Source organism: Diabrotica undecimpunctata, chromosome 8 (assembly GCF_040954645.1).
Source record: "Diabrotica undecimpunctata isolate CICGRU chromosome 8, icDiaUnde3, whole genome shotgun sequence".
In the NCBI taxonomy this organism is placed as follows: Eukaryota; Metazoa; Arthropoda; class Insecta; order Coleoptera; family Chrysomelidae; genus Diabrotica; species Diabrotica undecimpunctata.
In genome coordinates this window covers 116,594,234-116,612,883 of record NC_092810.1, presented here as the reverse complement: position 1 = coordinate 116,612,883, position 18,650 = coordinate 116,594,234, and the positions used below count along the sequence as shown (strand labels likewise).

Below are 18,650 nucleotides of genomic sequence, written 5' to 3'. Positions count from 1 at the left end.
GTTCCTCTCTTACCTATATCTTACATATGTAATGATTTTGCCGATTCACTCCCGTACAAATTTCCAACGTCGAACGCGCATATAGAAGTAAAAGTTCAAAAGAGTTATTATTAAAATATTTTCATATTTACAGTCACAGCGGAAGAGTCCATTTGTGTTCCTAACGAGGGAGTGGCCGTTAGTTTACAAAATGTTAAAGCTGACAATAATTTGTTAAAATGTAATGTAAGCATGTCGAAATGTTAAAAAAGACACACAAAAAACTGCTGCTGAATAGAAATTTGATTAAAAATATGATAAGATTGTGAAGAAAACAGTAAAACCAACAATTTTGTTGATTAATATGAAGCTCCGTTTTAGTCTACAGTACTGATAACTGAATCCTTTTTTTACTTTTTCGTATTTTTAATTAACCCTTAATAAGATAACGGGAACATATTTCCCACTTTACTTTGCCGCCAAATTCCGATTGTCGCTGTCAATACACAGAATGTTGAATTTTGTGATATTACGTATTCATTTCATAGATAAATACACCAACTATTCTGACAGTTATTCCATGGATCTGATTTTTAGTTGACAATCGACAACTAGATTTTCATAGGTTATGATATTTCTTGCCGCTAAAAGTTGATTTTTGTTACAATTTTGCAAATTATTTGGTGAATCGGCTCCAAAAATTCTGGTAAGTACAAAGTTATTGTATTATTGATATATATATATATATATATATATATATATATATATATATATATATATATATATATATATATATATATATATATTGTTTGGTCAAGCTAAATACATTGTAATTTGTTATACAAATTTATGAAAAGATAGTTATTTTTGTCTTTGAAGTTGGTGGGAAAATTATTCCCCTTATCCAATTCCATAAAAAAAAAACGCAAAAGTCATGCACCAGAAACATTAAAATTTCTGTTATATTTTAGGATTATGAATTCAAGAAGGGGATTATCAGAACGTGAACTCCTTGCTACCTTAGAAGAAGATTGGTCTGATGTTGATCTCGACACTGATGATGATGATGACGACATTTTTATACCATCCCCATCTACTTCTGTTTGCGGTAAGTCCGATGGAGATGTTATTGATAGCAGAATTGGGCAATTGCTTGGTGAATCTGATGAAATTGTTCCTTCTACAACCGTTGATGTAAATTCCACAACTGAAAGAACATCTGAGAATGACCAACAAGAAAATCAAAGTGTTTTGGTAGAACAGAGTCCAGTGGTTACGCTAACTAATTTTACTGGACAATGGACCTCTCAAACAGATGTTCCAGAAATACCAAAATTTGAGCCTGTGTTACAGTCAAATGTTCAATTCACTCATAAAAGTCAACCAATATTTTATTTTGAGAATTTCTTCCCTTGTGATCTAATAGAACAAATTGTTGCTCAAACGAATTTATATGCTGTACAAAAAGACAGCAAAAATTACAAAAACACTAGCCAAGAAGAAATAAGGGCATTGCTAGGTGTTTTTATTTTAATGGGACTGCACCCTGTACCAGACAAAGATTTATATTGGTCAAGTGATCCTTTTTATAATAATCCTGTTATCTCCAAAGCTTTTACAATAACCAGGTTCAAAAAATTAATAGAAAATATCCATCTAAATGACAATTCAGCAGCTGCAGAGAGAGGTTCACCTAACTTTGATATACTGTATAAGATAAGACCATTTATAGATAGACTAAATGAAGTTTTCAAAGAACAAGCCAAACCTGGAAGTCGATTTTCTATTGATGAATGTATGGTGAAATTTAAAGGACGTAGTTCTATCAAACAGTATATGCCCAAGAAGCCGATTAAGCGTGGTTATAAAATTTGGGCAAAGTATGATGCTATTACTGGGTATCTGTACCAGTTTATTATCTATACTGGAAAAACTGAAGGCATTGAAAATGATGGCTTGGGATACAAGGTTGTAACTGAATTATGCCAAGATATACCACACAAATCTTTGGTTATTTTTGATAACTTTTTTACGAGTTGCAAACTGTTGGAAGATTTATATGCTAAACAGCTGTATGCTATGGGTACAGTTAGACCTAATCGCAAAGGTTTGCCCGATTTCATGAGGAAAAAGCAAAGAAGCAAAAAAGAAAAATTCTATTGTTTGAGCAGTGGCCCTATAACAGCAATAAAGTGGTTGGATACCAAAGAAGTCACGGTTATTACAACTGCTAATCAACCACATGAAGTAACCATGATAAAACGTACACAAAGAGATGGCACAAAGAAAGATATAATGTGCCCAAAAGTTATTGCAGATTATACACTAAACATGGGAGGAGTTGCTCACTTTGACCACTTTAGGGCATCATATCCCATAAGCAGGAAGTCTAGAAAATCGTGGATGAGATTGTTCTTCTTTCTTTTAGATGCAAGTGTAATTAATGCATATATTATGTACACAAGAATTCATGATCAAAAAAATACTTCTCACAAGGATTTTAGGCTTCGCCTTGGAAGAGCTCTCATAGGTGACTTTACAGTAAAGGCATCTCGACCTGTGATATTTAAAAATAAAAAAACGGGCAACTTTGGTGTTCCAGACGAAATTCGGCTGAGAAATGTAGGACCACATTTACCAGATGTTCAAAAAAATTATACAAGATGCAGATTTTGCTCAACAAAAAAAAGAAGAAAAACGAACGAACATTATATGTAGTTATTGTCAAGTAGCTTTATGCCCAAAACAATGTTTTAAATCATTCCACACTGCTGTAGTTGAGACCTAAATTAGTTTTGTCACCCATATATGCATTTTTGTATTTTTGAATTAATAAATTGTTTCACAAACTGTATAAGGGTAATTAATTTCCCACCTACAAATTTTTTTTAAAGAACGGGAAAATAGTTCCCACCACTATTTTTTTATTACTTTTTCAAATTATTTTATATTTTAACAAAAATATGTTTTATTTACCTCCTTTAGATACCAAAAGTATATAAACAAACAAATTAATTCTCCTTATATCCCATGTCTTATTAAGGGTTAACTGTCATTTTAATTTTAAACATAAACATAAACATTTTAACAATGCTTGTATTTTCTTAGGTTAACCTTTAACGGGCGCCCCTCCATTAGTCATAACTACGTGCGCGGTGTATTCTGTACACCACCGACTAAAAACGCAAATAAAAGCCACAACTAGGTATTTTTAGTACATATATTGTATATAATAAATGTAGGCATATATTTAAGAGAATGTCTTAACATAAAAAATAATACATAACGAAAATATAAAGATTAGCAACAAATATAAGAACAAAAACTCAACCACTTCTTTTTCTCTAAAAATAACCTTCTTGAGATTCTTGTATATTAGCTTAACATTAAAAATATTATAAAACTAGTATATAAATCTAAAAACTAGGAGTAAATAATCATTCACAAATGAACATATTTGAGAATATGTGTGCTATTCACTTTCGTTTTCTTCCTCGTTTGCGTCTACTAAATTACAATTTGCACAAATTGTAACAGAGTGCTCTTTACAAACCATTCTATTACATTTGTTGCAAGATATTGTTGTAACTCTATTTTTGCTCCTTCCACAACAATGGCACCTCCCCCGTTTTTTTGCTGGTGGTTCTTCATCGTGGTCGTCTTGTACGTTTTTGTATTTCTTCAAGAATATTTTTAAATCCAGAGGTAAACTCTGTATTTCCGCCCTCTCAGAAAGATGAGGTCTTATCAATGCCAATGATAATTCTTTTAGAAAAACTCTTCTATATTTTTGAGGATTGTCGATGTTGGCAGCATTGTACAGGATCTGGCTGTTAATTCCGGCAATATTCAGGAGTTGAAAAAACAATGCTATTGGCCATCTTCGTGTTCTTCGGGATACCGAATAGGTACTGCACATTTTGTCTACAGTGTCTACGCCTCCTTTATGTGAATTATAGTCTAAAATTATCATTGGTTTTCCTGTTTCGGGATCTACTGTAGAATTACTGTGCATGGTAGATAGGAGAATGACAGCTTTATTTTTTTTTTGGTGTGTAGGATACAATGGTAATTTCTTTTTGAAAACCAAAAGTGGATGATCCAATTGGTGTGTTTTTTCTTGGTAAAAACTCTGGAGGTAGTTCCCTTTTATTTCGTTTAAGTGTGCCAACCATCGTTATCTTTTCCTTCAAAAGGTCAATTGCCAACGGATAACTCGTATACCAATTGTCGCATGTTAAATTACGGTTTTTACCTTTCCAAGGTTGAAACAGGCGATGGGTAATATCCGTTGGTGTGTTAGATTTTTTGTAGGGCCCTTCCGGTTGTTGACCACAATACACCTCAAAATTGGTGACATAAAATGTCTGCGCGTCACATAACACAAACACTTTTAAGCCATACTTTGCAGGTTTACTTGGAATGTATTGCACAAAGTTGCATCTACCTCTAAAAGGTATCAACATTTCATCGATAGTCATTTCTTCTCCCAAGGAATAGTTGCTGCTACAGTTTTTTATAAACGTATCAAGAGTAAAGCGAATGGCAGCAAGTTTGTCAATTGATTTTCGGTCCTTTCGAGTATCTTTGTTGTCAAACCTAAGAGCAGCAAGCAAAAATAAAAATCGATCTGCGCTCATACAGGCTCGAAAGATTTCTGAGCCGGTACCATCTTTTGTCCACAATTCGAGGAAGTGTGTATGATTTTGTTTTTTAGTCCCTGCAAGAAATAATAATCCTAATAATGCCATGATTTCCTGTTTAGTCGTATCTTTAGCCCGTCTTGGCCGTTCATAATTTAATCGCATTTTTGCAATCTGCAAATTTGTACATTCAACTATATTTTCTATGATTTCATTTATAAAGAGTTTTTCAAAAGCACTTAGTTCCGTAGTAACATCTCTCGCACAAACTGTTGGCCCAGGAAATATCTTGACAATATTTTTTGAAGGAGTTTTAGTAAATTTGCTAAGAAGAGATTTCTTATACCATTTAGTTTTTCTGTCTTTTGCTATAAAATAATCATTGTCTTCATCAAGATCTGAACTGTTTTCAATGTTACTGTTTGTGTCCGAGTCAATCGTATATTGATTTTCGTCATTCAGATCAACTTCTGATTCAGTGTCGTGCTCCGTTTTTTCTATTAGCTCGTCGTCTGAAGTATCTGTGTCTCCACCAACATCTTCATCAGATTCTTCCTCAAATATAGCTTGAGCCATAGCTCTAAGTTCATCTTCTGAGAGTTTTTGGGGATTTCTTACTGGTACACGATCCCTGCAAAGTAAATATTTTGTAGTACCTCTCGATTTATAAACGTTACGAGAAATATATAGAGGCAACGTTTGTAATTTTTATTATTTATTTCTAATTAATATTTCAAAGAGACATGACCGTATTGCTATGGAAGAAAGAACATGAAAAAACAAGACCACAAAAACAACTAGAAGGTCGTTAAATAGTCCAATAATAGGTACTCACAAATATCAAAATAGATAACGGTATATTAAGTTATGAGAAAATGCTAAAATAAAATATTTGATCAAATGTATTATCATAAAACTAGTTTTATTATAATAAAATGACAGTTTTATTAAAATTTTAATAACAAATTACAAATTCTTTTATTCAAAACGTTGCAAAATGTCTAGCTTTTGTTACATATAAGTCGCTATACATTAATAATGCTATTTTTTAGTAGATAAACGTAATATAAATCTCACAAAATTTACTTACATAACTAGGTGCTTGGTGTACTACATACACCACTGGTAAACTTCTCCTGAATTTTTCCAACCGTCAGTCTATCTCTGCAGCAATCAATTTTACAACTGTTGAGGTTTATAGCTGACACATCAGAGATAGGTTAGGTAGAGGGACACGTGCGCAACCAGTTGATGATGATGATGATAGTGTGTTTGGCATGGAAACCAGTCCTTTTGCCACAGATTTTTAAATGATTTATGTTATGTTTATCAATTAAAAACTTGATTGTACTAAATTTATATTATATATCCGGATGCATATAAGTGATTACATATGAGTTCGTATATCGATTTCTGATTCAATGACAGTAGGTGGGTTATGTTTACTGGAAGTTGCACATTACTTTTAACTAGGTTTTCATAAAACGTAGATGAGAGTGCTTTATTTTTAATACATCCAAACAGGATGTGATTAACATCACACTGGGAAATATTATCGCATAAACACTTTCCTGATTCTATAATGTTTAATCTAGCCAGGTGAGCAGGAACAGCACCGTGACCAGTTTTTAATCTTGTGATAGTTGCTGCTGATCGTTTAGATATATTATAATGGAATATGTGTGGTAATTCTGTTAGGGATGGTAACGTAGGATGGATCTTGTAATAATGATTATTTGAAGTATTCGCCAATATTTTCCATCTGTCTTGCCAGTTAAAATTTATTTTTTTAGTATAAAAATTGATTAGGTCTGATACTGTGTAAATATGTTCTTGTAAACCTGAATGAGTAGAATCCTTAGCGAGCTCGTCTACTATTTCATTACCTTTTATCTCGGAGTGACTTTTTGCCCAAATAAATGTTATATCTTTGTTTCTCATTTTTTGTTTAATGTCACATATCAGCTCACATGTTTTATGGTTTAACTCAGTATTATTAAGTCCACTAAGAATTGACTTAGAGCCTGAGATGATCACAGCATCTTGCAAATTTGCGTGCTCTAGCCAATCCAGAGCTTTCCTAATAGCTACCGCTTCTGCAGTGTAAATAGAGCAATGTGGAGGAAGCTTTATTTTAAGTGATTTGTTTTTGGAAGGAATATACACTGCAGACCCTACTTTCCCATCGTTCAGTTTAGAACCATCTGTGTAAATTATAGTTTCATTAGTATATTCACTCAATATGGAGTTCAACAGCTTGTTATTTATTTGATGTGAATCTGAATATTTCGGAAATATAATATTTAATTTTTTTAAGATTGTATTAAATTCTAATTTATAAGATGGTTTAATATAATTTGTTGAAAGTGTAACCGGTAAATCATTGGTTTCCAGAAAGGCATTTGCTAATGGTGGTGAATTTTTTATTCTCCAATAATTGTTTATTAGATTTTGAATGGATAACTCATACAGCATACTTAGTAGGCCACTTGTTCTAGCCCTTAATTTTAATACATATTTTGTTGCTAATAAATTTCTACGATATTCTAATGGCATTTCATTACTTTCAGCAAGTAACAGGGGGCATGGTGTTGATTTCATAGCACCCAAAGTTAATCTCAAACTTTTAAACTGAATACGATCTATTTTTAGTAAATGTGTTTTGCTTGCTGATCCGTATAACACACATCCGTAATCCAAAATTGATCGCACGTAGGTCCTGTAAAACATCAATGCAACTTTGGGATCAGCACCCCATTTTCTGCAAGTGACACATTTAAGAAGATTAATGCCTTTCTCACATCTTTTTTTTACATATTGGACATGTTTAGATCATAGTAATTTGGGGTCTAGGATTATACCAAGATATTTATATTCAGTGACAACGGGTATATCATATCCTGACAGGTGTAGACTATCAGGCGTACGTAACCTATGTCTTGTAAATATCATAATGGCAGATTTTTCTGGGGATATAGTAAGTTCGTGGTCTTTAGTCCAATTATCTACTAGTTTCATGATGTGTTCCAGGACCTCCACACAATCGTCATATGAATCACGGACGGAGTAAATACATATATCATCGGCGTACTGTATACATTTTATGGAATCAACAAAAATGTCGTGTATACTTGCCGAAAATATGTTGAAGAGAATTGGGCTTAATACAGACCCCTGTGGTAATCCTGTATGAGTTATTCGTGGACCATATAACTGATTACTATGGTCTCTGATATATAAAGTTCGGTTGCTAAAAAGATTAACTATATTAGCGGATAAATTTGTGGAAAACCCCAGTTTGCATAACTTTGAATGCATTACTGTTAAATTAACACAGTCGTAAGCGCCTTTAAGGTCTAGAAAAAAACATGCTAAATATTTATTTTTTGAAAAATTTAGTTGGATATCTGTTGTTAAGTGACTTATTGCATCTAGTGTTCCCAGACCAGATCGAAATCCGTATTGAGTGCTTGGCAAAAGATTATAGTGTTCGACTGTCCAGTTAAGACGATTTTTAATAATTCTTTCGAAAGTTTTTGTTATACAAGACAATAGAGAAATGGGTCGATAAGACGATGAGAGAGTTTTGTCTTTGTTGGGTTTGACAAAAAGACATATAATTGTTTCTTTCATTTTGTCAATGTAATTTCCTTTCAAAAGCCAATCATTAAATATTTTTAATAAATGATTTTTTGCCTTATCGGGAAGGTGGTTAATTATGGAATAAGTAATATAATCTTTCCCGTGCGCAGTAGATTTTGATATTTTAATAGCTGCATCCAGTTCTTGGATGTTTATTGGATTTTCTAGTAATTTAAATTTACTGGAATTGCATATTGATACGTGTTTTAATTGGTCTTGAACGTATGGTGGAGCGAACTTGTCAAGTAACTCTTCTATTAGCTCTGTTGAAATTGGTTGTGTCTTTGAATGATAATTTTTGTTAGCCATTTTATTAACAAATTTCCATATTTTGTTGAGCGGTGTATTTTTATTGATAGTATTTACAAAGTTGATCCAAGATGTTTTTTGTTTTTTCATAAAAACAACTTTGCATTTGGCTTGAATGTGTTTAAATTTTAGATAATTTTCAAGATTTGAGACAATATTATACTCTCGAAAAGCTTTTTTTCGACACGATATTAAATTTTTACATTCGTCGTCCCACCATACGGGAAGACCGGATTTTGGTTGAAATGATTTTTGAGTAATCATAGCAGAGTCTGCAGCTTCGCTAATTGTTTTTATTAAGTTATTAAACATTTCCAAAGATGTAACATCTATAGAATGAGTATCTAGAAGGCATTTTTCTAAGTAATTTTCAAATATAGACCAGTTCGCTGAAGACTCTTTCCATTTTGTGGAGGTATGGATTGTTCTTGGGGAATATTTCAAATCTAGGGTGATTTGGATAGGGATGTGGATTGTACCTAGTGAGTCATTTAGATGATTCCAGGTAGTAAAGCCTGTTAAATGAGGAGATACTAATGTTAAGTCTATCATTGAAGGACGTTCGTTTGGTCTGGATATTTTGGTTGGTCTTCCGTCATTGAGTAAAATTAGATTAGTATTGTCTAAAGCGTCAGCTAAAATATTACCTTGTGCACTATCCTGTATGGAACCCCACCTACAGTGATGACTATTAAAGTCGCCCCCAATTAAAGCTCTGCCTTTAATTTGTCCAAATAAATTTTCCCAATCTTTGGATGAGACATATATTTTAGGAGGTTTGTAAACACATACTATTGATAATTTAACTTGTTCGAGAAAAACACCGCAAACCTCTATATTTGGATTATAATTTGTTTTGAATTTTATATCTGAAAAGGAAATGTTGTTTGCAACTAAAACAGCAACGCCTCCATAGCCATCACGTCGATCAACTCTAACATTATTAAAACCTTTAATATATAAATTTTTATTTTGTGACAACCAAGTTTCGTTCAGAAGAATGACATCAATTGTATGACTTTCTAGAAAATTAAGCAAATTAGTCTTTTGTTTTATAATAGATTGGCAGTTCCACTGAAGAATATTAAGTGTTCTATGATTCCCCATCACTATCGTTGTCTGATAAACAAGAAAGTATATTTCTGATTTTATTTTGAGTGACTTTTTGGAATTCAACTGAGACTAGTTTGGGGTCAATTTGTTTAATTATTCTTTCTAAAGCAAATGGAATTTCTTGTAGAATTTGTAATTGTATTTTTTCTTTATATGCTATAAACTCATTACGATATGGGTTAGGAATTATAGGATGTGACACTGATTTTGTTTTAGAAGTTGAAGGAAATTGTAAGGCAGTTTTACATTGAGTCGGGGATATGGCTTTTCGTTTAAGAGGATTAGAAGTTTGTTTAGGTTTAGGAACGAATGAATTGTTTACTGTACGGTCATTTGCCGCAGTCGGGAGTTGGGGAAAGTTATTTAGGTTACTAAGCAATTCAAATTTATTATGTGTCGTGATTTTGGCATAGGATGGATTTTTTGCTAAAAACTCAGCTTCTTTAAATGTAGTATTCTCAATCGCCATTATTTTTTTAATATTATATTGATGTTGATAAGCTGGGCATTGTTTCGTTAGAGTCGTATGATCGTTTGTTTTACAGTGAAGACAATATTGTGAGTTACTACAACGGGAGTTGTCTTCGTGTTCTTTGCCACAATTTTTGCATAAGCTGAAAGTGGACTTACACTGTCTGAGAGTATGACCAAATTTAAAACAATTTAAACACTGTACCACAGGGTATATGTATTGTTCAACTTGAAACCTTACCAAATCTAACGTAATATATTGAGGAATAATATTTCCTTCAAATGTTAAAATTACCATTTGCCTAGGAACAAAAATAGTTTCATTATCTGAATCAATAAGTTTTCTTTTCATACGTCTTACCTCGGTTATTTTTTGGTCGGAAATAATATTATTCATCATATAATTTTCGTCCAAAAAAAGTATCAACTTGTCTAATTATTCCTTTTTTGTGATTAAAAAAATTCGGAATGTAAGCAATAAATTTGTTAGAAATAATTATGTCGTGATTGACTAAACTATTTGCACAAGTGTAAGAATTAAAAATTACTTTCACTTTATTTCTACCGACGAGTTTAATATCGACAACATCTTTCTTAAAAAAGTTATTAATGAATAAATAATGACCTACTCGGACTGGTGATAAACGTTTAATATTTGAGTCGATGGACTCGACAAAAACAAAAAACGGGCCTTTATCAGAGGATTTATACCTATTATTTAAATCAAAACGGGCACTTACTGCCTCCATATTTTCACCTTTATCAGGGGGTGGCTTTTCGCCACCCGAAGAATCATCCATTTTTAAATATAAAGAACAATCCTACCTTGTTTTATTATTCCTTACTATTTAAAAAACTAAACTTTAACTGCTTAGAAATTGAAAACTAATTAGCACTTAATTGATGTGGACACTATCGATGCCAGCACACAACTCGTGCGCAACCAGTGCTTATCAGAAATAGCGGCCAATTTAGTGCGACTGGTGTACTGAGTACACCGTAGCCCGTAGTTAAAGGTTAAAAACGTTGCAATGAATATCGTTTATAAATAATAAAATCTATTAGCGGACAAACGTTGTACGTGCGTTAACACTACAGATGAAACGTTTTTCTTTCACTTACACAATTACTTTTTTGTTTTCTGTGTCCATTAGCTTTTTTTTCTGTGTGATTTAGTCCACAGACCACTAGTAAGGTGATTTGTGATTTAGTCCCCTTCAATACCCTACTAGTAATACACAAAAGCAACACTTAAATTCACAAAATTTGGTAAATAATGTTATCAAAACTGTTTTTTGTTATTAATTAACAAGTTTCATTTTGTCGTTTGCAACATTTTTCCGGCACTTCTTCAAATGATTATGTACTTATTAAATAAATAGAAATAAAACTTACCCATAACGTCTTCTTTTCCATTTTGTTTGTCTCTCAATGCTTTATTGGCAAAGTCAACATAATTTTGTGGTTTTCCATCGTATTCCTGTCTAGCTTTCATTCCCTTTTTAAAGATATCTTCAAAAAATTTCAATGTAGTATCCGATATGAAATTCAGCTTTAAAGTAGTTACCCACGATGGTTTAATAAAGAAAAGATTTTGAACAATTGAATTTCTAAGACTGAATTCATTAGTATTTTGCACAAGTTTTCCCAATGGAGGGGGATTTTCAGCAAAGCAATCAAGATTAGCTCCAAAAAACCATTTAAAAATGAATTCTGTTGTAAAAAGTTCTCCAATATGTCCCCCATCAATTACTTCTTTATGTTTGCACAAAAATCCCGTCATTGATTTACAGACTTCACTTAAATCATTATGCATGTTTTTTAACATCACAGTAGTAAAAAGTGGGGTTAGTTTCGTTCTAATTTTTTTCCAGTACGGATATTTCAAAAAGAATACTGAGTGCTCCATGAGAGGATGAGTAGGAGTTGCAGGTCGTCTGTTGGCAAAAACTGCAGCATCTTTTATCAGAACATCTTTAATGAGTTTAGGATCTTTTAAAACCAATAACGGTTCATCGAATATGAATATTCCAAAGTATGGTGCGTCTACTTTATCGTAAAGTTTTTTTATTTGCTCATGAATAGTTGTTTTAAAAGTAAATACCTCATAGAAGTTGCCAAAAAATAGAGTAGGCTTAACATATGGAATGTTTCTTTTTTTCCAAAAGTCCGAATTTCGTGTAACATGTTTGTAAACTAGAAAGACAATCAAGATCAGGAATATTGTAGTATCTATCAGCCATGATGAAGTTAGTAGCATCTAAAATATATGAAAATACATTTTTAAAAATCATAAGATCAACAATTATTATTTATATTTATTTCATAGTATGTCCATTACAACAAAATGAAAACAGTATTTTGAAAAACTATTTACTGATGAAAAGACCGATCTGTAAATCATATTATGTCGAATACAACAAAATGAAAACAGTATATTGAGAAACTATTTAATGATGAAAGTCCCGATCTGGAAATTAAAGAAACGGTAACAGGACCTTACATAACTATTGACGAAATACTAACGAATAAAAATATTAACAGAAACCATAAAAGCCACGGGACCAGATGAAATAATGAAGCTCTTTAAGAATTCAAGTAAAAGATCGCTTCTTCATATCTACCTTCAAAATTTATGAGACTAGCTATGTATCAACGGATTGGCTTCTGTTGATTTTTTGACTAAACGGAGAAAAGCAAATGCAATAGAAGTACTGACTAGTGAACCTCTAGCTTCAGGAACCATACTTTAAAAGTATTTCATCGAATTTTGCATTCAAGGATGTACCAAAAAAATAGAAGAACAACTTAGTGATACAATATATCAAAATGATGCTTGAGCAGGTAAGTATTCATGGTAAAGACGTACGTATCATTAAATATTTGTACTGCCAAACAGGTGTGCAAACAAGATTGGCCGAGATAATTCTGAAGAGGTGCAAATATGAAGAGAAGTAAGACAGGGCTGCATTTTATCCTCATAATATTCTGCATCTATTCTGAGTTCGTTTTTAATACAGCATTTGATAATGTTCAATATGGTAACAAAATTAATAGGGTCAGTATTGATAATTTGAGGTACGTGGATTACACGGTCTAAATTGTAAGTAGTTAGTTAGTGTAAATACTTAGCGAAGTTAAACACCACAAAGACAAAAGAGATGGTTGTCAGTAAAATGCCAAAATAACCAGTAATTGTAACAGCTTATGAGGAACAATTTGATGAAACCAACAGTTATTTACAGGTACTTATTTAGTTGTTATCTAAATGAGAACTGGAACGTGAACAATGAAATGAGAATACGTATAGAGAAGGTTAAATATGCATTTTTTTAAAGAAAGAAAATTTTATGTGAAAACGGCATGAGACTGAAAATTATATTGGTAAGATGTTATGTATTCTCTACTAGTTTATATGGTATTAAAATGTGAAGTTGGATGAATACACTTCTCAGAAAACTAAAAGGCAAATAGGTGTATTTTGAGAATCCTACGAATATGTTTGGAACAATTTCGCTACGAAGTTGTTTTGCAGCGGATGAGAAAAATTACGGAAGTGGTGAGAAGAGTTGAATATCGCAATCACGGCATATTTTGGCCATGTAATGCGTCACCTAGAGAGTATAATTTATACTCTATTTATTATTACAATCCAAGATAGACAGAAGAAGAGGGTAAGGTCGAAAAGTACGTCATGGTTAAGTAACCTGACGGAATGGTTTATCATATCCTCTGCATCCCTTTTTTGAGCTTTCGTCAATAAAATGAGTATAGTGTAACCAATTTAATAGCCAATACACGATTATTATGCTTGACAAATAAAGACAAAGAAGATAACCAAGACAACGTTAATGATTATGGACAGAGATAACAAAAATAGAGACTCCCACAATATTGCTGAATTAAAATAGCCGATAATTTTATATAATAGTTAGAATAGGGGGAAAAATATTAAACGCTTTCTGCGTAAATTCTGGACTGAGAGAGGGAGATCCGTTGTCCCCATTGTTGTTTAACCTGGCCTTAGAATACGTCATGCAAAAAATATATCCAAAAATCAAACCAGACATAACTGCTCGGGGAGCAAAAATCATACTCGCCTTTGCCGATGACGTAGACGCACAATCAACATTAGAAATTAAGGATAATTTCTCGATCTTTAAAGAAGCTGCATTAAACATCGGTCTAAAAATAAATGAAGACAAAATAAAATACATGGTCGTCTCAAAACAAGAACGACGGCGAATAAGGCAAAACATTACTATAAATGATTACAACTTCGAAGTGGTTAAATAATTTAAATATCTAGGAGCAACAATCACAAATGACAACAAATTAGAGCAACAAGTTGAAACGAGAATAATGACAGGAAACAGATTTTTCTTTGCAATGTAACATCTAATGAAGTCAAAACTTCTTTCACGAGACACAAAAATCCGTATATATAAGACCATAATATGAACAACAGTCGAGTATGGAAGCGAAAAATGGACGCTAACAAAAAGAGAATTAAATAAATTGCTGGTGTGGGACGTAAAATTCTTCGAATGATATATGGCCCTTGCAGAAACAGCGTGACAAACTAATGGAGGGGCCGATACAATAACGAGCTAGAGTCTCTATTCGGAAAAGAAAATCTAGTCAGATATATAAAGGCCAATAGACTCAGATGGGCAGGGCATGCACGCAGTAACGACAATCGCCTTATAAACAATGTGTTCTGGGAAAAGTCAGAGGGAAGAAGGTTTGTAGGGCGGCCTAGAAAAAGGTGGAAAGATGCAGTCAAAGAAGATCTAGAGAAAATGGGAGTGCGACAATCGGAATTACTGGCATAGGACCGACAAACATGGAAGGCAATAGTAAACACGGCAAAGGCTCATGAAGAGTTGTAGCGCCATTGATAATGATGATGATGATGATAATTTTGTATATTTGAATAGTGTTGTCAGCAGCGAAGGAAACTATAGATAGGAAAGTTAATAAAGTTTTTAGTATTACTTTAGTTAAGTATGTATATTACTTTTAATTATTATGGTTCTCGAGCTACCTGGTGGAGGGTAGACCTCGTTTCTTAGAGTTTTATGTTATTTTCATTCGAAATCATTCAAACATCATTACTCGAAGATGTCCGGTGCCAAGGGTGACCTCGACTCCTGGAGTTTCATGTTAATTTCATTCAAAAATCAGTCGACAGTCATTCTCCGAGGGTTTAAAGGCCGCTGAACACGATTTCGTTAATAAATGACTGTATGTGTGATGTATTTTGACATTATGCTACTTTATGTAGAACTTAAAAAATTATTCACATTTTAAATTTTGGGCGTTTTTGAGCAGTTGGTACTGCCCTTCATTTATTCTCTCACACGTACTAGTACACATATATCCTCCAAGTTACATGGTTAAAGTGTATGTTTACTTCTCGCCATATTTCAAGCGATTATGAAAATATCTCTTTTTTTTAAAGAGAATTTGGATGTAGAAAGAATGGCTTGTTTTGGAATTTGGCACGTAAAAATTATGCTGAGTGAAAATTGCACTAATATAAAGCAGTATAAAGAAAATCAATAATTTGATACAAACAAAGATGATGAAGAAATAAATTTGAACGAGTATTTGCTATTCAACTATTTAGTCAGTAAAAAAAAATGCATTATGCACTTTGGAATTGCATTTTTCTTATGGACAAAATATAATTTTCATTTTATCACCATGAATTTTATTTACAAACTTGCCTGGCGCTTTCCCGAATCAAATGCAAAAAGTGTCACAGCAATTCATCTTACACTCATCTTACACTCTATCTCTACAAAGATAGAGTCATTACAACAAAAACATGATTCATTTAACCTCCATAAAAAGATTAAAGAAGCGGCAGGCTTATATAAACACAAGAACACTGGATTCCTGACAGATAATCAGGGAAACATAGTACTGGAAATAGAGCATAAAAGAGATATTTGGATTAAATACGTAGAAAAAATTTTTGAAGATATACGAAGTAACACTGGTATTACAACAAACACCAATTGCGAATCTGGACCACCATTTACAGTCGAAGCAGTAAAATATGCCATCAAAAGCACCAAAGATGGTAAAGCAGTAGGCCCTAATAATTTTCACTCTCAAGAATTCTTAAAACTTATGGACTATGATGGCATAAAATGGTTGACAAATATATTCAACAGTATATATGATACGGGCGTGGTTCCCCAAGAGTGGTTAGTGTCAACTTTTATAAATCTTCCAAAAAAACCCAATGCGAGAAAGTGCGAAGACTATAGAATTATAAGCCTTATGAGCCATTTACTAAAAACATTTCTAAAGGTCATTTACAAAAGAATATATACAAAATGTGAGGAACAACTAACAAGAACACAATTCGGATTTCGTGATGCTCTGGGAACACGGGAGGCCCTTTTTGTTGTACAGGTGCTTTTTCAGAGATGAATTGATGTGAATTGTGACATATACGTATGCTTTATAGATTACCAGAAGGCATTTGACAGAGTAAAACATGACAAATTAATGACTCTAATGCAAGAAATTGGAATTGACAACAAAGATCTTAGAATTATCAGAAACATTTACTACAATCAAACGGCCAAAATTAAAATAGGAGACCAGTTAACTGATAAAATTGCAATAGAACGTGGAGTACGACAGGGCTGTATTTTGTCTCCATTGTTGTTTAACATTTATTCTGAATGGGTATTTAAGGAAGCTTTAGACGGTTGTGCGAAAGGAATACTAATAAACGGTGAATGGTTGAATAACATTAGATATGCAGATGACACTATAGTTTTTGCCGATAATCTGAATGACTTACAGATATTAACAAATCGCATAACAGAAGTCAGCAACAGATACGGACTAGCTCTTAACATAAAGAAATCCAAATTTATGACAATTAGTAAAAAACCAATACTAAACGCTCAACTTACAATCAATCAACAGAATATCGAAAGAGTCGAGCAATATACATATCTAGGCACCAATTTAAATAGCCAATGGGACCACTCAACAGAAATTAAACAGCGAATAATAAAAGCAAAAGCAGCATTCGTTAGAATGAGAACCATTTTCAACAGTCGAGACATATCATTAAAAACAAAATGCCGTCTATTGAACTGCTACATATTCACAGTTCTGCTCTACGAAATGGAAGCATGGACACTGACTGTTGCATCTATGAATCGGCTCGAAGCTTTCGAAATGTGGTGTTATAGGCGCATCTTACGTATATCCTGGGTTGACAGAGTTACTAATGTGGAGGTTCTGCGTAGAATGGGGAAAGAATGTGAAATTCTCATGACCGTCAAAACTAAAAAGTTGGAATATTTAGGACATGTAATGAGAAATCAAGAACGTTACGGCCTTCTCCAGCTGATTCTCCAAGGGAAAGTAAATGGTAAGAGAGGACCGGGAAGAAGACGCATTTCCTGGCTTCAAAATTTACGAAAGTGGTATAACACGACTACCACTGAACTGTTCCGCACTGCAATAAATAAAGTAAAGATAGCCGTGATGATCGCCAACATCCGGAAAGGATAGGCACTTTAAGAAGAAGAAGAAGAATTCATCTTACTGCAGAATATTGGTAGCTGTAGTGATTCGTTTCCTCTCATATTTATAAGTATTACAAACACTTGATAAGAGCCATAGGCATTATACGTTAGATAAAGTTATTTTTAGTTTTTAATTGTTTTGAACTTGTACCGCCGTAAAATACCAAATTTAACACGAAAACATATTGGATGTTGCATAATTTGTATGATTATATGATGTGAAAAGCAATGTTTATACGACGTATTAAATTTAATCAAATTAGATGTGGATATTGAAAGAAAACTCAATATTCTAAAGACTCATTGCATTTATCTTATATCAGCAGTTCTTTCTAATAATTATTCTCAATATCTACAATGGAATTAGTAACTAGAAAGTGTAAATATTAATCAAATGCCATCATTATTTTCCGAGAATTTTTTTGACTTATTATGTAATAAAATAATCTATTTTAAATATGTATAACCTGTTTGAATTGTCATTAGAAATGAAATAGATAAATTAATTCTAAGCCTTTGTTTCCAACACAACAAAAACTAAATACCTTATTTGTACAAATTTTCAAAACTTGTATTTTGAAAACGGCATCAATCTGGAGGCACATAATTTCTATTGTATGGTAGTTACAAAATACTAGAATTTTAAAAACACTTTAAATTTCTGTTGAAACTAATAGTTTCTCATTTTCTTATTCTATTGCATCGTATATAGTTTTAATACTTTTAAAATAGTTGCGTTTAAGTTCTGTATACACAAATAAGTATTTTACCTTGATCCTCCTCTTTGTGATGTACTAAACTATCCTTGAACAAATTTAAAACTACACTTTTCCTGATATTTTAATAAATAACTGTTGAGAATTTGGTAAAAATCTTAAATAAATAATTTGAAAACCAGTTCGCCTGTAGCCTTGTACAAAAGTATACA

The 18,650-nt window shown here is 32.6% G+C and overlaps 1 protein-coding gene across 2 annotated transcripts in view; it reads right to left on the bottom strand.

Annotated features, from left to right (window-relative positions):
- LOC140447889 (cytochrome P450 6j1-like) overlaps nt 1-18,650 on the bottom strand; it is a 30,177-nt gene extending 11,527 nt beyond the window's left edge. The window contains exons 1-2 of one of the 2 annotated variants that reach the window (XM_072540807.1): nt 18,493-18,650; nt 11,553-12,417 (exon numbers count right to left, since the gene is read on the bottom strand). In XM_072540807.1, the coding sequence (XP_072396908.1) occupies nt 11,553-12,417 (865 nt within the window). In that variant the 5' untranslated portion in view covers nt 18,493-18,650. Of the gene's footprint in view, nt 1-11,552; nt 12,418-15,889; nt 15,941-18,492 lie in introns of those variants that run through there. The other variant, XM_072540808.1, reaches the window with a different exon arrangement.